Below are 22,723 nucleotides of genomic sequence, written 5' to 3'. Positions count from 1 at the left end.
CAGTTTGGGTCAGGTAGACACTGACGTAAGTGACAGTTCCCACTTTGACCCAGATATAGTCTTCCCCCGAGCCACAGTCGGTTATCCGGGAACGGGCAGCGCCCCTTACCCAGATAGCTACTGTCTCGTCGTCGTTTGTGAACCACGTCCGTGTTGTCCGTTTTCTGTATGTCTCACATAATATAAGTATGTCAGCGTCCAGTTCGTCCGCTATCTGGGGTAGTAGCATGTCAGCTGTCCTGCTTCAGTTCAGGTTTCCCGGGATTACACTGTCCGTCGTCCGGCCCGCTTCCTGCACTCCTCGTCTCCAGATGATCGTCTTGATGCTTGTCTTGATGGTTATGTTCATGTTCTTTTGGATAGCTGCTGCCTCTGCCATCATTGTTGCTGTCGTTTGTATAATCGTCAGCAGTTCCGTCAAGTCTCGTTTTTGTAGCGCTGTAACGTCCAATCTTGGTTGTCTTGCCTGTCCCGTTTTTGATTTCGTCTTTCTGTCGTCGTTGTCGGTGATAGAGGTGAGGCTCAATGCGCTACCTACGCTTGATACACTCACCGTTCTGTCCCGTTTCGTTGGGTCTAAGAGTATCTATCCTGTTGTTTCGTCTTTTTTATCCGTCTTTTGTTTCGCTTTTTTCGGGGTCGAATTTTTGCACTTACTGCGGCCCTCAACATCCTCGCCGCTGCCATGGGCCATTGGATCTTTTTTCCGGTCGAAACCCAGGGTGGATTGTCCCTTTATAGGGTATACATTTGGAGACGAAGAGGTGAGGTCTCCAACAGAGCGAAGGTCAGTGTTCCTTAATCAAGAGTGAGCCGTTAGGAATGCTAGGTCAGATAATAGTCTTTATTGTTTCTTCGTACAGATAATTATTCTCTTTTGTTTTGTCGCTATCTCAGTCGGATTCAAACTGAACGTCGTTCGGCTAAATTCGGCCCGGGGGGATCGGGCCCCCGGCGCGGTGCCCGTCTCGGACGACCGCGGCGCTGCTGAGCGCGCACCGCCACATACATCCTGAGGTATATCTATGTTTTTTGTGCATATCATCGATTGTTTTGTTCCGTGTTGCGTCGGTTTCCTCGGAGTCGCGATTCCCGTGCCATGCTGGAACGTTGCACGGCCCCTGAGGGAGTGTTTGTGTGTGTCCGTATTATCGACGCCTGCTGGTTCATTCACTCTGGGAGAACCCGTTTATAAGGATCCCAATCATTCGCTTTCCAGAATATCTCGTTTATAAAGACTCTGGCCCTTCGCTTTTCAGGGTTGCCTGTTTATAGGGTCCCTGATCATTAACATCACCAGATTCCCATTTAGTCGCCTTTTACGACAGGCAGGAAATACCTTCGGTCTATTCTACCCCAGGACCAACACAGGGATTTATTTTTTAATTTGTTTATTATATTTTGAAATATTATTGTCACTATTAGGACCTTGAGTAAGTTCTCGCTGTTTCATCAAAGATGGCAATAACAATACTCCGTGCTTGAAATTTTGAATGGTAACGCACTTGCAAGAAAGTAATGTGTCTAACCTAAAATTTCATTGTATGATAGTTCACTTTAGTGTAAATAAAGTAATTTTTTATTAGTTTTAAAAATGTCTACTTTTGTGCCAACTAAAGTGTATTTGCGAGGAATTTTTTTGCACTACTTTGTTCAAAAGAAATCAGCAGCTGAAGCACATAGAATTCTTGTTGAGACTTATGGTGACAATGCTCTGTCAGATACTACATGCAGAGACTGGTTTCGACGCTTCAAAGATAATGACTTTGAACTTGAGGATAAAGAACGTTCTGGCGTACCAAAAAAATGTCAAGACAGAGAATTGGAGGAATTACTCGATGAAGACCGATCTCAGACGCTAGCAGAACTTGAACAAACATTACAAGTTGATGAGTTAACTGTTTCAAAACGTTTAAAAATGTTAGGAATGATCCAGAAGCAAGGACATTGAGTGCCATATGAATTGAAGCCAAGAGACATCGTACGGCGTTTTTTACGTGTGAACTACTGCTTCAACGGCAGAAAAGAAAAGATTTGTTGCACCGTATCGTGACTGGCGATGAAATATAGATACACTATGATAATCCAAAGCGTAGAAAATCATTGGGGGAACCTGCTAATGCATCAACATCGTCTGCAAAACCAAATATCCGTGGTTCGAAGCTTCTTCTCTGTATTTGTTGGGATCAGCAAGGTTTAATTAATTATGAGCTGCTCAAACTGAATGAGACTATCACGGGGGATCACCATCGACTTCAATTGATGCGTTAGAATCGAGCCCTAAAAGAAAAACGGCCGCTATACGAGAAGAGACACGACAAAGTGATTTTGTTACATGACAACGCCCGGCCTCATGTTGCAAAACCAGTGAAAACCAACCTGAAAACGCTCGATGGGAAGTTCTACCCCACCCGCCGTATTCACCTAACATAGCTCCTTCTGATTTTCACCTATTCCGTTCGATGGCACATGGCTTAGCTGACTAGCGTTTTTCATTCTTACCAAGAAGCTAAAAAATGGGTCGATTCTTGGATAGCCTCAAAAGACATGTCGTTTTTCCAACACGGAATTCATATACTGTCAGAAAGATGGAAAAAAGTGGTCTTTAGGGATAGGCCATACTTTCAATAAAACGTTTTTGTTCCTTATATTTTAAATAAAGTTTTTATTTTTTTTAAACAGCGAGAACTTATTCAAGGTCCTAATAAATTGTTATTATATCAAAGGGATAAAGGTATATTTAAAAAGATTATTTCTTTTTTAATAGGTGGTCGGTGGAAGACTAATAGTATCAAAGAAATAACTGGTACAGTAGTTATTGAGTTTAAAAAACAAACCTACATAAAAGCTCTTGATAATGAGCTTTTTACGCTTAGTGCTCCTCACGCAGATTGCGAGAGGCCCTAGTCCCGAAAAAATCTTAACAGCAGTTTGTATAAGCGACAATTTAATAGCGTTAAAATCGGGTATGGTAAATATCTTGGTGTTGACAAAAATGGTCTTGTTGTTGGACGTAGTAATGCAATAGGTGTTATTGAACAACAATGGAAACCAATTTTTATTTATTAAATTTTTTTAAAGTGACAAACTTGCTATATTAAGTAATATGATAGGAAATTTCATTTCTGTAACTGACGAAGACGATGTTATTTGCCAAAGTAAAATAGCGGGTTTATCAGAATATTTTACTATAAGAAGTATTATAGAACGTGACAATAAACCTAATATCTAGATATTCCAAAAGAAGAAGTGTGTTATTTTGCTGATGTAGAAGTAAACTATGTGTAAGTATATGACATTAATTTTCATATAATTAGTATATCTATATAAATATTAATATAATAAATAGTCTAATAAATGTTTCATTATGTTACAGACGGAAATTTCCAAAATTTCAAGATAGAAAACTAAGAATAAATAAAGAAGATCGATCTGCCTTCTGATCGAAAAGCTAAAATGAAAGGAATTTACATGAAACTTTACTAGATCGAAGGAGTGAAATGAAAGCTGATCGTTATTGCAAATAGATTATTTGTATTAAAATGGTAATATACATATTTTTAGGTTGCCTAGATACAAATTCTGTTCAGTATACTATATATACATATTTATACATTATGTATGTAGGAGAGTTTTAAGTGTCGAAGATGTAGACAAAAAACTAGTACACAGTTCTTTTCTTTAAATTTAATTTTTAGAAAGAAAAACTCTATTCAGAGACTACAAGAAAAGATTAGGATGGCCTTAAAACCATAAACAAACCTAAGAATTATCAGGATATATTGGTGCAATAAAAACCCTTTGTGCAGTGTCGGGACCCTTTGAAGAATTTCGGATTCCTATGTAAACATATGCGATATCATAAAAAGAGATAACATTCCGATGTTCTAGATGAAGTTTCTTTATGCATAGTTCCAACTACCAAAAACCATAGGCTGTACCCGTCGGTGGACTATGGGGTTGGATACTTATGCTATTGGTCAATAAGATTCGTAAGCTCCTCTTCTCTCCAAAGGTGTGTAGGTCATTTCTGATATAAAATACGTGGAAAGAAATAAGAAGTTAGCAGTCATAGTCGTAGCTGTAGCTAGTCATCAGTCGTAACAGTCGCAGTTGTATTAAAGGTCGCTATCAGTTGTAAGAATACAGTCGCTCATCTAAGTTGTAAAAGTAAGATTGTGAAACTATTATTGTACTTTTTCTAATACCTTTTTTAACCCATTGCCGCACACTTTTATTTGACGATCGTGCTTAGAAATACGAAGATCGGACGGTTATAGCCGTCATTTGCGGCAATGGGTTAAATAAATCTTATTAGTAGGATTAAACTTAGTGTATGTTCACCTCGCACCTCTCACCCTAAATAAAATTTCCTACATGTATTCATTAAAATTGTAATACAATATTTGAATAGGCAATTCAGTAATTTTATCATTAAGTTATCCATAAATTGGAGTCAATTTTGAAATAAATGAGCAATTTATTATGAAAAATGGACTTATGTTAGATCACTTTCAAAATTAAAGCGGCTTAGTGCCATAGTATTTTGTACATATTACATGTACATTAAAAATATAAATTGATACAAATTTTTTAGACAACCCAATATTTAAATTAACACATGCAGTCAACAGCTTTACAATATTACTAGCTGACCCAGCAAACGTTGTTTTGCCATGTAAATAATTTCTAAAGAATTTCTAGTGTAGAAAAAAAATAACTAACTTATTGGAAGTGTGTAAGGATGTGGTATATGAGTGAAAAAGGCATGGAGCGCTGTGAACGATGAAGGAATATAAAAATAACAAAACACCAAACATTAATTTTTTTAATTTATTATAATTTATTTTAGGTAATAATTATAATTGTCCGTGTGAAAAACATAGTGTGCTCAAATCTAAGCCACAAACAGACATTGTTTGGCCTTGGGATATATTAATAGTTACTGCAAATTCCAATCTAATCGGAAATTGAATACGCTTAAATTGAATTGGCACATCTGTGGGTATAATAGGTATTCATGTTATTAATATATTTTCACCTTAAAACTTGCCATTTAAAATGGTAGCTTCGATAACGTTTTTCATTAATTTATTAATGACTAATCGCGTACCGTTGCACAGCCGTAGCGGGTTCAAATTACGAAGAAAAATAATTGGAGATCCAACCTTCAATTGTAAGTTATGCGGTGGCATGCCTGGCAAATCCAGTGAGTTCCAAAACTCTGTTAGAAAATTTACAGCTTCAGTGGCATCGCAAACTGTATCAATAGATTTATATGATACCAAGTCCCCTGGTAATAACTGTTATATCTTCAGATTCAAAATGTCAACGTCCACATTTTTTGCCACTAAAATTGCTCTTTCTGCAGGCCACTCGAGATTTATGTAATTCGTGTGTACTTTGGAAAATATTTGTTCAATGAGAGCATTTTGCGATTCAATGATTGTGCAGAAATCAGTCGGTAATTTTACGCATTCAGTTTCATCTATAGTGGTTTTTCCATCGCCGATATCTAAGAGTTGTTTTGAAAATGTTTCAGCGGATGGATCTTGAAGCATTTGAACGCGCATATTTACTTTTAGCTGTACTTTTTCAACATTACGCTACAATGGCGATGATTTTAAGCAGGCGTTGATTTCATCAGCGTATGTTGAACGTGGAATGACGGGAAGTGTTTGTCTGAAGTCACCTGAAAGGACTAACAGAGTGCCACCAAATAGTTTGTCGTTGTTTTTAATATCTTTCAATGTCCTGTTCAACGCCTCAAGCGAATGTTTGTGTGTCATGGTACATTCATCCCACATGATAATTTTACATTATTTCAGCATTGCGGCTATGGACGATTGTTTTTTTATGTTGCACACTGCGTCAGGGTTATTTTAAATATTTAGTGGTAGCTTAAATACTGAATAAGCTGTTCTGCCTCCACCTAATAAGGTTGCCGCAATGCCCGATGATGCAACGGCCAATGCAATGCCATTATTTGATCGTATTTCAGCGAGAATTAGCGAAATAAGGAATGTCTTGCCAGTTCCACCTGGTGCATCTAAAAAGAAGAACCCAACTTGTCCTGCTGAAACTGCGAGCATAATGCGGTTGTAAATGGTTCTTTGTTCCTCATTCATTAGTGGGACATTGCGAGTAAAAATTGCCGCCATTTCTACAGTGTTGTACTGCAGTTCACGATTTATTTCAGTGTTCATTAAATCAGTTGCACCTCGATTTGGCGAATTCATACCGAAATGACTGAGTGGTAAGTTGGCAATGATAATGCAAAGATCCTCAATAGCAATCAATGCTTTATTGTACATATCGTCGCTGAATGTTATCGCTAGATCGTTACACCGTGTACGATGTTGATGCAATATATCATCAGTCATTAAATCTTTGTGATTATCCCACAATATCTCTGCTCGGGCTGGAAAACATGTAGTCAACACTATAGCGAATAGTAGACGAATTTGTATTGCTGTACAGTTTAATGTTGCTTCAGCAAGCATACATTCTCGCTGGTTGTTATCTTCTAGCAAGCTGAGTGCAAGGCATGCATCTTTATACGTTGGATACTGTTGCCCATTCACTTTACGTATATCTTGAAATGACAATGGGCCAGTAACATTAACCAACAACAGTCGAAGATAAAAGCACTCAGTCTGTCTGGGATTCACTGTAAATACTCGCCCCAAAGCGTTTGATGTGAATAAATTGGGACATGCATCAACTAGTGAGCCTGGCTTGCGGGGTATCCATTGTTTTATTTGAGCCCATGTGAAATAGCGTGGTACTTGTCCCTTCATGAAGATTAGCGGATATTGAAAAGCGTCATTTGAACGGTGTGTATCAGCAATGAACTGAAGATTATTATTTCTCCTACGAATCACAATTTCTCGGGCACCTGTACGATCGCCAACCATGATTCCAGCAATGTCGTCAGCAACTGGTGCATTGAATCTACGAATGTGTTCTCCAACTGGTGTTTTATCAGGATTAATACCAATAGCGTGATTATCGCTTTATAATTTGTGCATGTGGGATTTGAATATTTTCAACAGTTCATTGTACTTATTCAGTAGAGCATCCGATGCGACTGGCAAAGAATAAATCAAGGGTATTGTAGCCACAACTTGCATCCACCCGATTGGCTAGTGCGCTTCTAGAGTCCTCGCCGCCCATAAAGTAGATTCGTAAAAATTTATGTTGTTCGTTTGGCATTGGCAGCAATGAGCCTATTTTATGATAAACTTGGCCTCTGATTTTAAATGAAGAATTTTATTGTTAACCATTTGCATTAGTATTTTGAACTAATTCTGTTGCTTCGAACGATGTCATTTGAAAGCATGAATTGAATGTTCGAATGGTCTTCAGAAACACGTTAGAATCTGGATCTGTGCCGATAAGCAAACCGTTCAATGGTTCCGGTGGTGTTTCAATTCCAGGTAGTTGCACCTTCTCTGACGCGCAACACATCCCGGATGGTTCATTTTTGAATTTCAAAGAATGACAATATGGGCATTCTTTGTCCATAGCACCAATTACCACTTTTAAATGAGCATAATATTCAATATCGAGCTCATACTGGAATGCTAGACGCAGGAATGATTTAGCTACAAATGCTCGATGTGCTTGTTAGCGTTGTTGGTCAATTGCTCTGCGTCTATTAACAGTAAAACGGTTTGATTGTCGTTGTTCTAATCTCATGACTTCATTGCGTTCAGCTCGTGTATCATCTAATTGTTCTTGACGCAATTGCGCCATTTTCACACGCGCTCCAGTATTTTCTTCCTGAAATTGTTCTTCGGTTCTTTGGACTCTTCTATTTCAAATGCTTCTACATTTATTTGTATCACGGCTCAAATTGGCCCCTTTGCGTTTTGTTGGCATTGTTCACTGTACAATACAAAACACATAAATAGAACTGATTGAATTATTTAATGATAAATATTATTATATTAATAATTTATTTTATCTTTGTTTACGTTAAATATACATGTAAAAATTAGATAGTTTCACGAAAGCGAATAATTTTATTTTTCTTAATTATATCGAAAATACATATTGTTAGAAATAGTAAAAAAAAATTCTGTAGAAGTTAGAGCTCTTATAAGTAAACACAAAAAAAAATTTCCCAATTGTAATAAAAATCTAACTTTCACCGAATTCATTTTTCACCATTCCCAACAATATTTTCGTTATAAATAAGAAAGAATAATTTTTTATTTTATAATAAACGTATAACAATAATTTATACTTACAACTCAATAGCCGTTGTTTGCGGGAGCTCGTGACACGTGTTGAGTATTTTAGAGGTTATGTAAATCACTTAATTAACTGATCGTGTGAATTACACTCAAAATTAATAATTTTATTAGTTATTAATAATTATTTATATTTAATAATATTAGTTATTAATAAATAAATAATAAAGTTACTTAAGAATTTATTTGATATGAGAGTTACACTGAGATAGTAAAAATGTTTTACTACTACGCTTGACGCATAAAAACTAATAATAGCCGAAAACTGTAGAGAGAGTGAGAGAAGGCTTATTGTTTGAGAGAAATAGGAAACCATCTTCGTTGTCATCCCTACTCCGTGCTGTTTACTGGGGAGAAGTGACACCAGTAGACACATGGAGGGGATAACTTACCAAGTGATAATAATTGATGTTATCGAGCGGAATAAAAAATGATAAAATTATTAAAATGACTATTAAAAACCAGGGGTTAGTGATAGAAGAGTAAAAATTAAGGGTTGTATGTATTTTTTAATGCCACATAATAAAATGATTAAAAAAAATCTTATTGTGGGGGTGTGTTGTGGTGATAGTTGGCGTGGTTTCAGACAGACAGAGAAATATATGTAAGTTTGGGCTAGTCCAAACTATAGCGCGACACGTCAGAGGTCGTTCCTGCTCGACACTCATGCCAAGCGAGATACGCGGCCGTTCGCACTCGTCAGTCGTAACTGCGTGATAACAGCAGAAACCACGTTGAGATACGTGGGAGATTCATGGTGTCTATCACCAAGCAATATTATAATTTTCAATTGTAAATTTAATAATTAGTTAATATTTATATATTAATAATTATAATCAAGTAAAGCTGTACTTGTTGTTGATTCAGGTAATCCAGCGTAAAATCTTCTATTATAATTATTCTAATCGCTTTTTGTATATGTATATAGTGTAAATATATTTCAGTTATTACTAGCATCAACCGCAGTACAATTAATTGGTGACGTTGTTTCCAAATTTCGTAAGACAAAGGAAATTTTCTTATAAATCAACAACACAAAATGGCTGTCGTTCGAGCAAGATTCTGCTTTGTCTCAGAGGCATTGGACGTAAAATCCACCATTTTGAGAGTCCGCACTATTCATTTAAAAGGAGAGGACACGACTTACGAATTTTCGGAACACCTTTCAACAAAGGAGAATCACCCAAATCTTTTTAAAACTAAGATTGTAAGGAATATAGTCAAGAATTTAAAAACACGTGGAAAATTCCGGAAGGTCTTGATTTCTCTAGTTGATAAGCTAAAGGGACAATACTTGGATGAAGAGGGGAACGTATGTTACGATGGTATGTATTTGGATGAGTGTCGGGCATATGTCGATCCTAGTCCAGTTTCCACCCAAAATCTTGAGTCAGTTTCGCATGAAAAAAATTCGTCACGAGTAAAGAACATGGTTTTAGGAAAATTTTCGGGAAAAAACCAGAACGCGACAATATTTATGGATCTTTTTTGTGAGCGAATGCACTCGTTTAGGATGTAAGGAAGTAAATTACGCGGAAACGTTGAGATTTTTTTTGGAGGGCCCCGCTCTTGACTGGTTTAACAGTTTCCTAAAAGTAAACATGATCACACGACCTTGGGAACATTGGAAAAAGTCATTTATAGATACCTTTGCCGTTATAGGGTGGTCAGAAATAAAGTATGCGTATGAAATTCGTTATTTAAATGGGTCGCTTTTAGAGTACGCGCTAAAAAAGAGAGATCTGCTTTTAGACACAGATCCTAATATTTTAGAAAATACACAAATAAATTAAATTGTTTTGGGTTTACCAGCAAAAATTCAATTACAAATAAATAGGAAAGATATAAATACAGTTGATAGTTTAATGACACTTATAAATCAGTTAGAAGGTTTCATAGAAAGAGAAAAGAAAATTATCTCAAAAACGAAAATCTCTGAAGAAAGTAGATTAGAGAGAAAACCGTGCTGCCTCGGCAATAAAAAAAGGATTCCCAAACAGATATCATTCGAAAGATATGGGCAGGTCAAAACCCCCTGATAAAGAGAAATAAAGAAACGATAAAATAAAATTAATAAATAACACAGAGATCGAAGTAAGTGTAGCGTTTTCGGATGAGTCAAAAAACGGATTGCGACCCCACTTATTAGATTAAGAATTAATATCGAGGATACGCCAGTAGTTGCGGTATATGACTCGGGAGCGATCGTATCTATAATAAATTACGATACAATAGTAAAACTAAAACTAAACAAAAAAGTAAGTGGGGAAAATAAACTAAATACATTTGCGGGCACTACGAATACGTTAGGCTCAATAAATTTAAAAACGAAGATCTTTAATATTTCAAGTACAATATGTTTTTATATTGTAAAAAGTGACTCTTTCCATGATGACATTTTGTTAGGTTTGGATGCAATAAAAGAATTTAAACTTTGTCAGGATGAGAATTTGAAAATTTTTCAAAATAATACAAAGAAATACCACGTACAGGAAAATTTGAACACAGGGTATATATCAACGAATACTGTTGTAAACAGTGAAAGTTCTTAGGAACGTGTGTGGAATAAACACGAAGAGTTATTTACAGAAGACAAATTCGAAGTAGGCAGAGTAAAAGGTTACGAAGCGACAATAAAGCTTATTGAAAATAAATACATTGCGCGTAAACCGTACAAATGTTCTATAGCGAATAACGAAGAAATAAATTCGCAAATAAAATCGTTAGTGAGAGTAGGTCTAATTGAACGCTCCACTAGTCCTTTCGCATCCCCGGTAACTCTTGTTTTGAAGAAGGAAGAAGGGAGAAAGTCACGGTTATGTGTAGACTACAGCGAACTAAATAAAATAATAATACCAGAATGCCATCCTTTTCCGATTATTGATGATCTATTAACTAGAGTACGGGATTGCAAAATTTTTTCGAAATTGGATATAAACTCGGCCATCTGGTCAATCTCGATTAGAGAAAAAGATTGATTTAAAACCGCGTTTATAACCCAAAACGGGCATTAACAATGGAAATGTTTGCCTTTTGGATTAAAATCGTCTCCAGCTATTTTTCAGAGAATTCTGAGTGACATAGTAGCGAAAAATAATCTCGAAACTCTCGCGATTAATTACATCGATGATATTTTGATTTTTTCAAAAAAATACACAGATCATATACGGCATATTAATGAAGTTCTCATAGCCATTAAAAAAGCGGGTTTTAAAATAAATAAGAAAAAATGCATATTTGCACAAAAATCGGTTATATATTTAGGACATGAAATTAAAGAAAATGAGGTAAAACCCCTAAATGATAATTTGATCGCAATTAAAAATTTTCCTACACCGCAAAATCAAAAAAATGTGAGGCAACTTTTGGGCAAAATAAATTTCTATTTAAAATATATACCACAAGCTTCGATCGAGTTAGAACCACTACATAATTTACTTAGGAAAAATGTAAAATTTGAATGGACACAAGAATGTGAAAACAGCTTCAAAAAAAAAACAAAAACTATCTCAGTTCTGAGCCGATAGTGGCAATTTTTGACCCAAAACTTCCCATATACATTTTCACTGATGCATCTAAAAAAGGAGTAGCGGCAGTTTTGAAACAACCTCAGAAAGATAACACTATTAAACCAGTTTATTTTTTCTCAAAAAAATTAACAAAGTCACAAGAAAATAAACGCGCTATTTTCTTGGAAGTCCTGGCAATAAAAGAGTGTATTTTATATTGGCAATATAAACTAATAGGAAATAAATTCACGATATTTACAGACCACAAACCGCTGGAAAATTTTAATGTGAAAAAGAGCAAAGATCCTGAATTATTGGCTTTATTAAATTACATTTCTAATTTTGATTTTGAAATCAAGTATAACCCGGGCAAAAATAATTCAGAAGCAGATAGCTTTTCGCGAAACCCGGTACTAGATGAAAGCATAAGCAGTGAAACGGCTATCAAAATAGTAAATTTTTTATCAATGAAAGAATTAATAAGCGATCAAAAACAATTAAATATAAAAAAAAGAAGACAAAATAGTAAAAAGAAATAACATTTGTTATAAAATTCTAAACAACAAAGAAAAAATATGGATTTCGGAAAGTTTAGGATTTTGATTGATAAAAAAGATTCACAATGAAAGCCATATTGGAGTAAAGCAGTTAACTCTGACTTTAACTTCAAAATACTATTTTGGAAATATGCATAAACATATAAAACTTATTTGCCGAGCATGCGATACATGTATAAGAAATAAATCGAGGTTCGGAAACTTTATGCAACCCCTTTCACAATTAGGCCCAGCGTCGGAGCCCTTTCAAATAATATCCTTGGATACAATAGGAGGGTTCAGCGGAAAAAAGTCACCAAAAAAATTTTTACACTTAGTCGTAGATCATTTCACGATTACGCTTTTGTAGTGACCTCAAAAACGCAGTCGGCAAAAGATTTCATAAATTTAATAAAAATAGTTCAAAAAAGGGGGAAAATAAAATTACTACTAACTGACCAATATGCTGGAATAAACTCAAAAGAATTTAAAAGATTTCTAAAAGCAGAAAACATAACAAACATTTTCACCGCGGTAGATTGCTCTTTTTCAAACGGGCAAAACGAACGAACAAATCAAACATTAGTAAATGCAATTAGGTGTAAAATTTTTGAAAATAAAGATAGGCCGTGGTCAGTCATAGCGGAAAAATGTGTAGAGAACTACTATAATACGATACACAGCACAACAAAATTTACTCCGAATTATCTGCTAAACGGAATTGATAAATCTTTTTTCCCTTCAGAACTAAACGAAAACAATTTGGAAAATCTAGATAAAAATAGAAAAATAGCATTTTTAAATGCACAAAAAATTCATGAACGAAACAAAGTTTATTATGATAAACATAAGCGTAAAATAACATACAAAGTCGGTGATCTGGTTTATATTCAGAACGGAAATCGTTTAAATAGGAAAAAACTGGACCCGGTCAAAGTGGGCCCGTTTAAAATAAAACATAAAATTTTGGATTTATTGTATGTTATTGACTCGGGATTTAAAACCCCGGAGTCAAACGTGTATCATGCGAGTAAAATGATTCCCTATTTCCCAACTCCTGACTCCTGTAACGTGTGTCAAAGGAGGGGGATGTAAGTTTGGGCTAGTCCAAACTATAGCGCGACACGTCAGAGGTCGTTCCTGCTCGACACTCATGCCAAGCGATATACGCGGCCGTTCGCAATCGTCAGTCGTAACTGCGTGATAACAGCAGAAACCACGTTGAAATACGTGGGAGATTCATGGTGTCTATCGCCAAGCAATATTATAATTTTCAATTGTAAATTTAATAATTAGTTAATATTTATATAATTTTAAATATAATCAAGTAAAGCTGTACTTGTTGTTGATTCAGGTAATCCTGCGTAAAATCTTCTATTATAATTATTCTAATCGCTTTTTGTATATGTATATAGTGTAAATATATTTCAGTTATTACTAGCATCAACTGCATTACAATTAATTGGTACGTTGTTTCCAAATTTCGTAAGACAAAGGAAATTGTCTTATATAAATATATATATATATATATATATATATATATATATATATATATATATATATATATATATATTTGGAGAATATGAGGTGAGGTCTCCAAAAGAGCGTAGTTCCGTATAGTTTAGGAAAAGAGTAGGCCGTTTAAGTATGCTAGGTCAATTATAAGATTTATTGTTTCACTACAGTCAGATGCTTTTTCGCGTCTAGTCTCTTTGAATATCGTTTTTCAACTCGTCGTTCGGCAGCCTTCGGCCCGGCGAGATCGCGCCTCCGGGCGGCGCCTGTCTCGGCCGGCCGCGGCGCTGCTGAACGCGCGCCGCCACAGCTACTCCCCCACCAGTGCCGGACGCCACATGCGTGCAAAACGTCACCTTTTTTGTACTCTTGATGAGAGGGGGATGGACGGACGACTGGCTGTCTTCAGAATTGACCGGGGTTGTCCTTGCGGGGATGCTCGCGCGGGTGAGCTGAGAGAAGGGCGCAGAACTCCCACTGGTGGCGCCGAGACGGCGTTGTCTTATTGCTGGTCGGCGGATTCCAGGTAGGCCGGTTTCAGAGAGGCGGTCAAAAAGGTCCTAGCAACCCCGTCAACCTCGAAAAGGTACGCCTGCTCACTGAGGCAACGAAGAACTCGGTGGAGGCCCGTATAGGGCTGGTTCAAGGTCGACCGGACCGTCTCTTCCTTCCTGAAGACGAAGGGACAGGAGCGCAGCTCTTCGTGGAAGAAAGGCGTATGAGAAGGGACGTGCCTAGATCCGGAAATTGCTTGCAGCTTCCTCATTAGATTGCGGAGCCCCGTGACGAAGGAGGGAGCGTCGGTGTCCGTGCGGCTCTCTGTGGCGAGGAAATCTCCGGGGACGCGAAGAAAGCGCCAAAGAGCATCTCTGCAGGGGATGCCTGCAGGTTTTCCTTGAAGGCTGTCCTCAGCCCCAGGAGGACTGTAGGCAGGGCCTGTGGCCAAGGCGTGGGGGCGCAGCACATCAAGGCAGCCTTGAGGAAGCGATGCATTCTCTCTACCATGCCGTTTGCCTGAGGGTGGTAAGGCGTAGTGTCGATCCTCTCCGCGCTGATGATGTTGGCGAGGGCTGCGAAGAGCTTGGCCTCGAATTGCGGGTCCTGGAAGCCCGCGTGAAGAGGCAGCCTGATGAGGTCCAGGTGGAGATGGTCAAAGCGGGCATCTGGGGCTGCAAAACTCCCTAGAGCTGCCTGGTTGTGACGGTGCACCTTTGAACGCTGGCACGGCACGCAGGATCTGGTCCAGCGGCTGACGTCTTTGTTCATGCCCAGCTAAACGTACTTCTGGGTTACAAGACGCGTTGTTGAGCGGACGCTGGGGTGCGAGAGGCCGTGGAGCGCCTCGAAGACCGGTCTCCTCAGGCTGCGCGGGCGTACAGACGGATGGAGCTGCCGTTGCGCGCGCAGAGGAGAGAGGTACCGTCGAAATCCAGAGGCTGCAGGGCGAGAGAGGCGTTGTCGAGAAGGTGCGGTAGGTCGGCCTCCTTGGCCTGCTCCCGGGCGAGGGTGGCCGGATCTACACAGCCAGGCATCTTGATAGCCTCGACCCTGGAGAGAGCGTCTGCTGCTGTGTTGTCCATGTCCTTGATGTAGGCCAGCATGATCGGGAACTGTAGCAGGTAGTTGAGCTGCCTGGCTTGGCGAGGGAAGGCTTTCTCCGAAGGCTGATGGGCTGCGAGATTAGATTAGATTAGATTAGATCAGATTTATTTTTGTACATTTTGTTGTACATAAATAAGTGAAGACAGAGTACAGTGACAAGTGAAAAATATTAAGATTAAGAACTAAAATTATAATTAAAATTTACCTAAACTATAAAAACTATATAAAAAACAAAAAAAAAAGAGAGAATACCAGAAGTAGAAATAAAAGTAAAAATAAAGCGCAAAAGGCTAGGCAAACTGCTGTAAAATTGAGGATGAAGGGCAGGGAGGGGAGATTGGATGAACTATAGGTGAGAGGTTAGTGATGGAAGCAGATACCAGTTTGATGAGATTTTGGTTGTATTATCTATGTTTAGAAAGTATGAAAAAGAAGCTGGTTTAAAGGAAGAAATGGTATTAGGGATGCGGAGTGATGAAGGTAGATGATTCCAAATGTATGAACCGGTGATGACGAATGAGTTTCTTAGGGTTTCAGTACGAAACCTTGGTATATTCAGAGGCCTAACATTACCAGAGCGTACAGGGCGTGATAAGACATTCCAATTGAATTCCCTGGAAAGGTAGATTGGTCTGCCAGTTTTAAACAATTTAAAGAGAAAACACGAGAGAAAATATGCTCCTCGCATCTTAACTCGCAGCCAGGAGAGTTAACGCCTGTACTGGGTAATGTGTTCAAACCTGCTAACACCAAATACATACCGAAAACCAGTATTAATAAGTCTGTCCAGACGCTCATCTTGTTCATCACTCATATTAGTAAAAACCAGGGAGCAATAGTCAATCAAGGGGAACAAGAGCATTTCAACAAGATGCTTGCGAAGCAATTGGTTAGTGCTGGAACGGAAAAAATTGAGTCTGTACATCAGGGAGTTGACTCTCTTGGATATCATAGTAACGTGATCTTTCCAAGAGAGTGTAGAGTCCAGTACAACCCCCAGACTTTTTACAGAAGGCTCAAACATAACCCTCGATTGACCAACCTCAACATAACCTCTCGCAACCAGCGACATCTCCCTAATGACTGGAGCCGAACCGAAGGGTATTGCCTTGGTCTTTGCTACATTCAGTTCGAGCTTATTATCGCTGGCCCAGGCAATTATTCTGTCAGCCGCCCCACTCAGGGTGCTATTGATCGTGTCAACGTCAGCCAGTCTACCCTGCGCATAAATCTGTAGATCGTCAGCAAACATCACACAGGAGACCTCGTCATGCAAGATACGAGGTAGGTCGTTTATGTAGATAGCAAACAGTAGTGGGCTGAGAACGGAGCCCTGTGGGACATCCATGTTTGTTTGTAATGGATTAGATTTCAGGTTGTCTCTCCCCACCACCATCTGCCATCTACCAGTAAGATACGAGCGAAGCCACGCCACAACCTCATAGGAGAATCCAAAATTGTAGAGTTTTTTTAACAGTGTGACGTAGCATACTTTATCGAATGCTTTGCTGAAGTCAAATAAAAGTAGTAGTGTGATGAAGCCACGATCAATACCTCGTCTAATGTCGTCAGTTAACTTCAGCAGCGCGGTTTGAGTGCTATGATTAGCGCAATAGCCAGACTGGCTGTCATCAATGAGGCTATTCACCTCAATGAACCGAGAGAGCTGGTTGTGAACTAATCTCTCGAGAACTTTTGAAAGATAACATAAGAGAGAGATTGGTCTGTGGTCATTCAGACTCCTAGGAGATTTGACCTTGTTCAGAGCTATAACAACAGAGCGCTTCCATAGTGACGGAAAGTAAGAATATTGTAGCGATGCATTGAAGATTTTAACAAGGTATGGGCCGATGACCGGTAGCGCTGACTTGACTACACAATGCGGTATTTCATCTGCTCCTCTGGCCTGAGAACTAAAGTTTACAATAATGCTTATATCTGCTAGGGTGACTAGAGAAAAGTTAAATTTCTCATTGCTGTTGCTTGCGGAAAGTGAATTAAGAAAAACAGAGGTGGAATTTGGATCTGCCAGAGGATCAAATAAAACACCAGCAAAGTATTCATTAGGCTGGTCGACAGTAAAATTTGTGGGAGCAGCCACCGGTCCAGCACAAACACCCAAGTGCCTGAGTTCCCTCCAAAGCAGTCTCGGATCACTGAGGCCCCTCAGTCTGGTATAGTAATAATTTAGTCGCGCAGCACTGATGGACTCATGGGCACCATCACGGGCACTTCGGTATGCTAGGAGGTCAGGTAGAAGTCTTGTGCGTTTAAAACGTCTGTAAAGTCGGTCACGTTCGGAAATTAGGGATCTGTGGTGTGAAGTAAGCCAGGGATGATTACGTTTGTTAGGTTTGATGAGTTTAAGTGGAGCAAATTTGTCTATGGCTTTATTGAAATGTTGGTTTAAGGAATCTAAGGCAGGGTCGATACCAGAGGATTGATTGAGGTTAGTGTCTAAGAGGTTCCAGTTGCAAGAGTTCAAGTAAAAGAGAAAAGTGGCAGTGTCCAGTTTTTTGTAATCACGGAAATAAAAAGAATTTTGAGTATGTGAAGGGTTTTGGATAGAAAGTGTTGCGGAAATTAGGTCATGACCGTCGGTGAAAGGCACATCTGTTTTTCCGAATTTATGGATTCTGTAACTACGGTCAGCATCAACTTTGTCGCTGCCAATGATGGTGTCCTGTGAGTCCACCAGGCAAAAGTCAAGCCAGGTGTCAGAGGTTTTGGTGTGGAATGTGGCCCCGTAAGGCACCGAGTAAAGGTTATTCTCATCAATCAATTTGCGAATAAATTTCGCGTCTTCAGAGTTACTAAGTTGATCAACGTTGAAGTCTCCGAGAATAACCTTAGTGGTATAGTTGTGCATAGTACTGACGAGTTTATCTACAAAGTCGTTATCTTTTAGAAATGGTGCCTTAGAAGGGCGATTAACCACAGCTACAAAGATCTTATTGATTCCAGGAGCAGAGACTTCACAAAACAGATACTACGGATAACCAGGCTGATGGGTCCAAGCAGCAGAAGAAGCGCAGATGACAGATACCTTCAGAGAGTAATGTATGTAGAGTGCAACACCGCCTCCACTGGCATTACGGTCATGTCTGTGGAGAGTGTAACCGGGTAAATCGAAGAGAGAATCCGGAATGACCTGAGAAAGTTTGGTCTCAGTGACAGCAATTATGTGGTAGCAGGGTTGAGTGGCCAGATAGAAGCGTATCATCTCAATGCGTGCCCTAAGAGAGTTTACATTGACATGACAAACCCTAAGGTATACCTTTGTTTCGTCACCCCCACCTGCAGAATTAAGTAGTTGATGAGTGTTTTGAGAGATGATGGTGTGGTTAGGCAGTTGATGACTGTTTTCAGAGATGATGGGGTGGTTACGTAGGGTAGATGGATTGTGCTGTCTAGGTGGCTTGATAGGAATAGTAGGTTGACTGAGTGGAAGCAGCGGTGAATAAAAAGTGTTGCCTAGTTTATTGCTAAAAAATTATCACGATCATTGGTAGAGCTAATAAGTACAGGAATGGCCTCACTCTTCTTCTTCGCGTATATGCATCCACTTTTAATAAAATAAAAGAACATAGGAGTAGACTGCTGCTTCTTCTTCGCCTGGATGTTCAATTTGAGTTTATAAGTCGGTCCATCCAGTAATTTATTAATATTAATATTAGTCTCTGGGAGAGGCACAGTGCAGCCAGCTTGTATGAGTGAATCCTGAGAAAGCTGAGATGAACGGAGAACTTTACGTTTAATTTTGTCAAACAATATAGCTTCTGCTAGCGCCGGAGAGAGCAACGTTACTGCAATGGTAATACGATTGCTTGATGGAGCAGCGGCAATTTGTGAGAGTTGGACATCGATCAGCTGGTTAATAGAAGGTGTTGTCATTGTAGTGGTAGGTACAAATACAGGTGGCGCAGTGGCAGCTGGAGGACCACGTTTGTTCAGAAGACGCACTCTAACGATATCATGCTCGACAATAAATGGTCGGATGGTGCGTATGACATTCAGAGCTAAGAGGTTGATGTTAATACGTTCTTTTGACGTATTGCCGCAATCAATGCCACTAATAACTAGTGTAAAATCAGGATTTGTGTGCCTAGTGACTGGTGTATTTCTCTGAAAAGTGCTGTTCTGCGATAATGTCATAGGGTCTAGCGAAGAGTTTGAAGTGGTGCTTTGTTGGTGTAGGTTAGCGGTGACAAAGTCACGCAGCGATTTATTTTCTTCTTGCAGGTGTTTAACCTGCCCCTCAAGCACGTCGATCCTATTAACAAGTTGTGGTAACTGTTCCAGAGGAGTAACTTTCTGGTTCAGTACAGCGAGGTCATGGTTGATACTGCTACGAAATCCACCCAAATCGGTAACCAACGTTTCCAGTTTCTTCCAAATATCTAAGTTGGTTGGTGTATAAGACGCAGAATCTATAGAATGGGCTCCAAATGTAAACTGAGCAAGGAGCGAATCGGAAGTGGTTGACTTCGAATCGCCAAGCGCATGCATTCTTGATCCAGAAACGGCAGATGACTGAGAGTTCGATCTAGTGCGCGGTCCTTCCTCATTGGCCAAGAAAAACAGAGTGGTTCTTTCGACGCAGCTGTCACAAACCTGAGTCAACTCTCCAACCGTATTTCTTACATTATTTAGTTTTAAGCAAGTAGAATGATGCGTAAGATTGCAATGCAGACAGGAAATACGCTTGGTTTTGCCAGTGATAGCCCTCTCGCAGCTACCACAGATACATGCAGTGGTTTTTGAATTAGAATTAGAAGACATTGTAGAAGTGACAGTAAAAAATCAGATGAATTCAACAAAACCACGACGAAACTGTAATAACGGTAATAAAGCTGCAGTGTTGGTAAGTGGGTAAGTTGTCGACATTAAATCAATTATAGTTAAGAATTTGATTGATAGATGGCGTAAAAAACTACTTTGCCGACGTTAACTTCAATTCAAGTACCAATCTTAACCAAGAGATGGCGCCACTTATATCAAAAATCGCAGATTTTGTTGTTTATGATGCCTCCAATAGATTTGTAGGTTAGGATGCGCCAGAGATTGATAAAAATGATCAATAGCTGACCTATTTATCTGTAGGTGGGCGTACTTAGGTGAGCAGACTCAGCTGGTAATCCTACTAATTGACAATCCCGCTGTGACTTGTTGAAGAAAAGTATGTATAGTTGACAAGTAGCACTTTGAGGTTAGAACTTTGAATGCAGACTTTCGACTGATTATTAGAGTTGCACAAAATGGTAAATTTTGTAATTCAATCAACTAACAAGTCCTAGTTGATCCTGTGAGTGAATCTCGCACAAAAAACCAATGTAAGTATAATGTTACAGCCAGTACAAGCAGAGTGTTAGAAAAGGCGTCTATACGTACCGAGAGAGAGAGAGAGGGAGAGACTTGTGGTCCGTAAGCAGTGTGCAAGGGTTCCCCTCGAGGATGCCGGCAAAATGCTTGACCGCTGCGAACGCTGCTAGAAGTTCCCGATCGTAGGTGCTGTAGCGCCGTTCGGTGTCTGACAGTTTCCTGGAGAAAAATCCGAGGGGCTTCCAGCGCCCGTTGGCCTGCTTGGCCAACACGCACTTGTCCGGGTTGATCCTGATCTGGGCCGACCGCAGCGTGGAGTGGAGCGTCCTGAGGTGGTCCAGGTGTTGTTGCTTGCCGTGGGAGACGACGATGATGTCGTCGAGGTACGCGCGCGCGAAAGGCAGGTCGAGCAAAGATCTTGTAAACTCAATGAGGCCGAAAGGCGTCGTAATGGCCGCCTTGTGCGCGTCCTCGGGAGCGATCAGGAGCTGGTAGAACGCCTTCTTGAGGTCGATGAACGAAAAGGTGTCTCCCTTGAGTTCCAAAAGCAGGTCCTCTATGATGGGCAGAGTGTACTTGTCGGGCACGGTGCGGCTGTTGAGTTGACAGTAGTCTCCCGTGATGCAGTAGGATCCGTCCGGTTTCGCCACCAGCAGGAGCGGGCTAGCCCAGGAGCTCTTGGACTCGCGCACGATGCCCATGTCGAGTAGGGCCCGAAATTCCGCGCGGGCTGCTTGAAGGCGCTCGCCGTGGAGGCAGCGGGGACGCGCCACTGCTGGAGGCCCGGATGTGGTGATGTGGTGGCAGACATCCAGATTTGGGAGGGCCACGGTCGTACTCCCCGCAGTAGCTAGGTCTTGGAACTCCCGGAGGAGGTCCGCGAAAGCCCCTCGGCGACTTTGGGCGGAATGATGACCGCGACCGAATGTATCCGGACCGGGAGGATTTTGCCGGCAGATTGGTGGATGAGGTCCGCGTCAAGGAGCCTTCTGTTTTGCAGGTCCACTGCCAGGCCGAGATGCGCGAGGAAATCCGCTCCCAAGATGGGGTCGTGGACATCAGCGAATATAACCCTCCATGAGAACGGCTTCGGGAGGTTGAACTCCCGCGTCATAGCATGTGTGCTGAAGGTGCCGATGGTTGAGGCGTTAGCTGCACTAAGGGTGAGAAGGCCTCGCAGTAGGTCCGCTTGAAGAACGTGCGCAGCAGCAGAGAGACCGCCGAACCCGTGTCGATGAGGAACCGGAGTTTCGACGTCCGGTCGATGACGTGCAAGCGCTTTCCGGGGGAAACGCTGACCACCGCTGCTTGCGGGGGCGGGGGCGTAGTGAGCTTCCGGGCCCTTGCGCGTCTGGGGCCGCGGTCCTCTAGGATGGCAAACAGACGCTGAATAGCTGAAAGGAGCTGGCTTATGCTTGCTTGTAGCTGTCTGTCCTCTGAAGCTGCTAGCCGCTTCAGAACCGCCTCTTTGAGCGCCATGTACCGGTTGAACATTGGCGGGCGCAGGATAATGTTCAAGACCTCCTAAGCGACCTCCAGCGGTAGGCTTGCTGTCCTCCTCGAAGGTCTACCACCTTGTCGTGGTGGGGAGGCTTAGGTGCTTCCACGGCCTTTGTGAGGGATTATTCCTTCACACTGGTGGGGAGCACTGACCAAGAGTAGACCAAGGTAGCGGTCATCATTGTCCTGTGGTCCTGACAGGACATTGCTCTGACTCAAGGTTCCGCCCTTGCCTTCGCCAGGCATGCCTAACACTTACTCCTTTTGCTGAGTGTAGCATGATCCTAGACCCTTGTTCCTCTCTTTTAATCGCTCAACCTTTCCTCTCCTCTTTTAACGGAGCTTGCCTCCAATTCTTCTTTTTTAGAAACATGGACGTGTCACTAAGGAGTTTACTAAAGGACGGGAGGGATACCCGATCCACGGCGGCTTTAGGGGGTGGTCTGACAGGCCCCCGTTCGTCGACATCCAGCGACTGTCA

General features: G+C 40.5%; 2 protein-coding genes and 1 pseudogene across 2 annotated transcripts; 1 reads left to right on the top strand and 2 right to left on the bottom strand.

Annotated features, from left to right (window-relative positions):
- The first annotated feature begins 1,594 nt into the window (after positions 1 to 1,594).
- On the top strand, positions 1,595 to 3,527 carry LOC149033830 (protein FRG1-like; annotated as a pseudogene).
- A 1,332-nt stretch (positions 3,528 to 4,859) lies between these two features.
- LOC107073735 (uncharacterized) lies at positions 4,860 to 5,573 on the bottom strand. The gene is made up of 3 exons (XM_089172423.1): positions 5,403 to 5,573; positions 5,054 to 5,303; positions 4,860 to 4,999 (listed from the first exon to the last, which is right to left on the bottom strand). Exons 1-3 carry the CDS (start codon positions 5,571 to 5,573, stop codon positions 4,860 to 4,862), a joined length of 561 nt encoding a protein of 186 aa, XP_089028549.1.
- Positions 5,574 to 5,882: 309 nt separating this feature from the next.
- Positions 5,883 to 7,133, bottom strand: LOC149033829 (uncharacterized). The gene is made up of 2 exons (XM_089171932.1): positions 7,066 to 7,133; positions 5,883 to 7,014 (listed from the first exon to the last, which is right to left on the bottom strand). Exons 1-2 carry the CDS (start codon positions 7,131 to 7,133, stop codon positions 5,883 to 5,885), a joined length of 1,200 nt encoding a protein of 399 aa, XP_089028058.1.
- Between the last annotated feature and the right edge of the window lie 15,590 nt (positions 7,134 to 22,723).

The sequence above is a fragment of the Polistes dominula genome, unplaced genomic scaffold (assembly GCF_049000335.1).
Source record: "Polistes dominula isolate Pdom_NZ unplaced genomic scaffold, Pdom_raw_medaka contig_333, whole genome shotgun sequence".
NCBI classification, from domain to species: Eukaryota; Metazoa; Arthropoda; class Insecta; order Hymenoptera; family Vespidae; genus Polistes; species Polistes dominula.
This window is presented reverse-complemented; position numbering and strand designations above follow the sequence as displayed.